General features: G+C 36.3%; 1 protein-coding gene across 1 annotated transcript; it reads right to left on the bottom strand.

Moving 5' to 3' along the window:
* Positions 1-654: 654 nt before the first annotated feature.
* LOC114029170 (olfactory receptor 2T29-like) lies at positions 655-1,611 on the bottom strand. The gene has a single exon (XM_027843530.1). It carries the CDS (start codon positions 1,603-1,605, stop codon positions 655-657), a length of 951 nt encoding a protein of 316 aa, XP_027699331.1. The 5' UTR covers positions 1,606-1,611.
* Positions 1,612-5,805: the final 4,194 nt, after the last annotated feature.

Genomic DNA, 5,805 nt, shown 5'->3' with positions numbered 1-5,805 from the left:
TGATTAGTTAATAATCAGTATTAATGAACAAAGAAAGTGATTAAATCAACATGCAAGCAAAAAGAGTTATAGTCCACTACACTTAAAACAAATGTTTAATTCACTAAGGAAAAATACTTAAAAACAAAACCAAACCGAGAGTGAGGACTTTGGAAGCCCTGACAAGCAGCACACAAGTGACACACCTGCTCACCAACATCACACCCACAGCTTATACTCTACCTTGAGACATCAGAGAGGGTCCTGAAGATTGCATACTCTGAAGTGAGTTTAGTAAAAACGATTTTTGATAAATCCATGCTGGGCCCATTCACTTTTTAGATATTTCATAACTATTTCTTTAACATTACATTGGACAGAAAAGTTAACCAAGTCTCAGAGACTTTCAGTCATTTCTTCAAGGTAACCTAGTTAACAAGCTGTGGGTAGAGCAGCCAAATCCTTCTAATCTGACTTAAATGTCAAGGATTTTTATACAAAATCAGGAAAATATTAACCCAAAAGGTTTCAAAAACTCTCAAGAAAAAGAAATTAATTTGGAAGGAAAGGGGAGGGAGGGAGATGCTTATTTACCACAGGGCAACATGGATAAAATGAACCAATAATAGATAACAAAAGAATGTGGTGTGTTGTTAAGTATTTGTAGATCATATTCTACTTCTGAAAATGAGCTAAAATCAACTTTGACCATAACATTTTCTTCAAAGCTGCTGTGACATCTTTATTCCTGATACTGTATATGAGAGGGTTTATAATAGGTGTTAGAATAGTGTAGAAGACAGACACCAAAACATCCTTTTCAGCAGTATGATAAGAAGCAGGGAACATGTAGTTATAAAGAGCAGCTCCATAAAAGAGAACAACAACAGTTATATGGGAGGAACATGTGACAAACGCTTTCCTCTGACTGGTAGCCAAATTCATCCTATAGACTGTGAGGAGAATAAGGGAGTAAGAGTTTAAAATAACTGTGAGAGGGATGAGGAGCATAAGAACACAGCACACATACATGACACTCTCATAGAGTGAGGTGTCTGAGCAGGAGATTTTCAACAAGGCGAGAACCTCACAGAAGAAGTGCTGGATCTCTCGGGATTTACAAAATAGGAAGTTCATGGTGATAGAGGTGAGCATGCAACCGTCAACGGAGCCCAAAAACCAACAGACAGTTGCAAGGAGTATGCAAACTCTATGATTCATGAAGATGTGATAGCGGAGAGGGTGACAAATGGCCACATACCTATCATAGGACATGGCTCCCAAAAGGAAGACTTCTGCTCCCATAAGTGTTACATAGAAGACCATCTGCATCCCACAGCTTGGGGCTGAAATATCATGAATCCCAGTCACCTGATCCAACAGCATCTTGGGCACAGTGACACAGATAAACATCATATCCATGAGGGAAAGCTGACTGATAAAGAAGTACATGGCAGTGTGGAGGTGGGGATTGCTTTGTATCAAAAAAACCACAGTCACATTCTCAGTCAGAGCTACTACAAAAATAATGAATATCAGTGAGTAGAGGAGAGAAGAGTGTTTGCTTTGGCTAAAGAGCCCCAACAGGAGGAAATTATCCCCAAAAGTTTGATTCTCCACCCACATTGTTTGCTTCAAGTCATCTCACCTAGGGAAGATTAAAAACAACCAAAACAACAAAGGATTTTTTATTCTGTCCCTTATGCATAAATGACAGATCATCTATTAGTGAAGGGAAAAGATACACCATAGATTGTTCTAATAGGAGCAGAGATGTATTTTTGCTAATTGAAGAGATTCTCATCATCAGTCTATGATACAAGTGCTCTAACTTGAACCTAAAGATAGATCTATTTGGGTAGAAAATTATCATCTTCAGTGATTTTCAAATCCTGGGATTCTGCCAGATTTTCCTTATCTAAAAGAGTGTTCCAGATGAGCTCTGTAGGCTCAAGATAAACATAGAAAACATTATAGAAACATTCATTTGCCTTTTATTTTTGTCACATGAGCATCTCAAATTCAATATGCCCAAAATGGAGCTCATTATGCTTCCCTTTTCAAAACTACTCTATTAGTATCAAGGTTACCACACTTTCCAGTCACCCAGTCTCACAACCTTGGTGTTGTCCTGAACTCTTCACTCTCACTCCCTCCATATTTATAGCACAATGCCAAATCTTGCAGTTTCTACTTTCATAATATCTTATATAGGGCCCATTCTCTCCGTCACTCAATGTCCTAGCTGAAGCCATTAACATTTTCTTTTCCATTTCCTCTCCCTACTCTAATTTATCCTCCATTCAACTGACAAAGTGATTTTCCTCAGGTCTGACCAAGTAACTCTCTACTCTGTAAACTCTAGTGTCTTCCTATTTCCTCCATGACAAAATGAAAACAAAAAATCCTCTGTTTAGTATTTAAAGCTCTTCATAACCTAGCGCTTTTCTACCTTTCCAATCTCTTACACTTTAATTCCTTCAACCCAGATAATTTGTCCTTGATGTTATTCTTCACACACAATAATCCTTCTCCCTTCTTCATGCCTTTACACTGACTATCCCCCATGCCTGGAATAGTCTCTCTCTTAACTTCCTGCCTCTTAGTTTCTCTAGCTTCCTTCAAGACTCAACCTTTCCCAGTTCCCCCCAGTTCCTATTTCCTTCCCTTCTGAGAGTCTGTTACTCTCTTCTACTATGACATCTACTGCTGGATATGCCTCGTTATTTGCATATTATCTCCCACATTACAATACGAGCTTCTTGAAGACAAAGGCTCTTTTTGCCTTTCTTTGTATCCCCAGCTTAGTATGGTGAGTGACATATAATAAATAAATAATAAATTCTTATTGATTGACTAGCTAAAATATGTTAAAAATCAGTCCCCTGGTGGGCAGAAGTGTACTAGGGAGATAGGAGCTCACACATACTGGAGTCTTATAAGATCTGTTCATGTTGACAGCAATTCTTTACATATCTGTGGAGTCACAATTTAAAATTGGGGGGAGGGAAATTACATCTACAGAAGAAAGTACATAAGCATTTATTACCACCTCTATGTATCATTCACTATGCTAAGCACTTTATAAAATGATATGAGATACAAATATTTCATTTGATCATCACAACAACTTTAAAAAGTAGGAGCTATTATTATCCCTATTACCCTTATTTGAAGAAACTGAGGCAGACAGTGGTTAAGGGACTTGCCCAGGGACATACATCTAGTAAGTGTCTGAGGTCACATTTGAACACAGGGCTTTCTGACTCCAGGTCAACCACTCTATTACTACACTACTTAGGAGACAGACACTCCTAGTTCTCTCAACCCAACTCACTGGACTCTTCGTCACTCTCCAAGCATTTTTAGCTTTTTCTATGAATGTGCATTTGTTCATGGTAGACCATGTGCCAGGAATGTACCCTTCCCTATAGGACATAGTATTTAGTACCAGAAGGGACCTTTCAAATCATCCAGTTTAATTACTTTATTTTTAAAATTATGGAATGATCCAAGAGACTGTTATTAATTTGTTCATAGTTATACAGGCAATACAGCAAAGCTATAATTCAAACATAGATTCTCTGGACTCTCTGATTCATTATTTTTCCCCCACTATACCATAGTTCCTGCCTATGAAAATCATTTGCTTCCTCTGAACTCTAGCTACAGTTTAAAATATTCTATTCATCTTTCCCTGATCCCACTAATTGAAGGGGATCTTTTTCTCTCCAGATTCTTTGGATCTGATGTTTATCACATTATGCTTTGTATCATACTTATTTCTGTCCTATCTTCTCTATTTGAATTTAAGATTCTTGGGCTTATTTCCTCATTTTGAATAGCAGTACTTAAGTGCCTTGCATAATAGATATATTTTAATTGAATAGAATTGGATTGTATCAAATTGAATTAAAACCATTTTTGCCATATACTGAACCGCTTTAAAATGATTGACACTATAATTTTAAAGGTTGTGACAGGAAAAAGTGAATATAGATGTCTGCATGTTTTGACTAACCCTCTGAGAACTGTGAAATAGAATTAATAGTATAGAAAAAAAGTGGGGTTGATTTACAATGATTTCTATGAGCAGTAAGGTGGTACAGTGGCTAGAGCACTGGCCCTGGAGTCAAGAGGACCTGAATTCAAATCTGATTTCACTTACTTAGCTATGTGATCCCAGGCAAGTCATTTAACTCTGATTGTCTCTCAAAAATTAATAAATAAATAATAAAATAGTCTCTAAACTCCCTTAATTTCAAAGTGAGGCAATTTGTATGTTGAAATTATTTACTTTACATAAATTTCTAATTTGCTACTTCAGAATATAACCTTATAGGTATAACAATGATGCTTTAATTCAGGCTGATAAATAAATAAATTATGAAATACCTTCAAGTTAGAAAAAGGACTTGTAGTCACAAAGACATTTGCATATTTGCAGAAATTCATGTATCTTTGAATGAATCTATAAAAATATATTTATCTATGATATTTTTACCCAGGAAGCTATATATTTCTCATCTGATCTTTACTTCATCTATGAATTTCTTCATCTATAAAAAAATGAAGCTTGACTTACATCAACTTTCAGAACTCTTTTAGTGCTAATATTCTATAATTCTATGTCTCTACTATTAAATTTCCTCAAAACTTGGAAAAATATGGCCAAAGATGAGTGATTTCTTCATATCATTTCTCCCACCTTCAATAGGCATCTATTTTCCCCTTTGCTTACTCAAATCCTACCCTAGACATTTTTGTGTAAAATAGTCCATGGAATTTGACTGTTTCTACATTCAAATGCATAAGACAATTAAGCATTGTGCTACTTACCTCCATTTCTTTCAATGGAAAAAAATAGCCAGAGTTTGATTTTCTGTAATGAAAAGTGGGGATATTCACAGCTATTCCCTAAGGCCAAACCGGTGATAAATGCAGAGGAAACTTGGAATAAACTCTCAGGAAAATGACCAAAGTGCTCTGTTCCTTATTAATGTGAAAACTAGGATTACAAAAAATCAAAGTAATTTTTAAAGGAAATTAAAACTGATAGTAAAAAAATCAATAAGACAATAGCTAGACATCTGTTTTCTATCTAGTTAGAGAAAAATCTGAGAGGTTAGTGTAAAAACCAAGTACCAGAGCTGCTGTTGAGAAGTAGAATGTGTTATTGAAGTCATTAGATGTATCTCTCCTGTCTAGCTCCATTTAAGTGTCTAGATAAATGTTACTGTCAGGGTGATGCATTAAGAGATTGGCCTTGAGTGAAGGGCAGGGAAGAAGAGATGTGAGTCAGATGTGAATCCAAAGAGTGAGGTCAGAATATTACATCATCTACTTCATGTTAATTAGGGAAGAATTCTAGCACCCAGATTGAATTAAAAGAATACTATCTTGGGAACAAGCGATTTTGATGGGGAGGTCATAGCTCTGACTCTACCTACCTCTGTGGTCTGGAGAAAGGTATTTGTCTTCTTGGAACTTTGGTCTTTTCATATAAAATTTTATGTTTTCTGTATCTGCTAGGAAATTTCTGAGAATTTGAAAAGTAATTCATTTGAAGCAATAGAGGTAATTAAGTTACTTTCTTTAAAATGTTTTCATTGGTTCATTTTGCTTTTCAAAAAAACAAACTTTTAGGGGGCAGCTAGCTAGGTGATGCAAGTGGGTAGAGCACCAGCCATGCAGTCAGAGGACCTGAGTTCAAATCCAACCTCAGACACATAATACTAGCTGTGTGACTCAGGGCAAGTCACTTAACCCCAGCGGCCATACACACACACACACACACACACACACACACACACACACACACACACA

This window comes from Vombatus ursinus, unplaced genomic scaffold (genome assembly GCF_900497805.2).
Source record: "Vombatus ursinus unplaced genomic scaffold, bare-nosed wombat genome assembly UNPS02014910.1, whole genome shotgun sequence".
Lineage (NCBI taxonomy): Eukaryota > Metazoa > Chordata > Mammalia > Diprotodontia > Vombatidae > Vombatus > Vombatus ursinus.
This window is presented reverse-complemented; position numbering and strand designations above follow the sequence as displayed.

Coding starts and splice junctions, on each gene's coding strand:
- LOC114029170 (XM_027843530.1), bottom strand. CDS start 1,605: ATGTGGGTGGAGAATCAAACTTTTGGGGATAATTTCCTCCTGTTGGGG.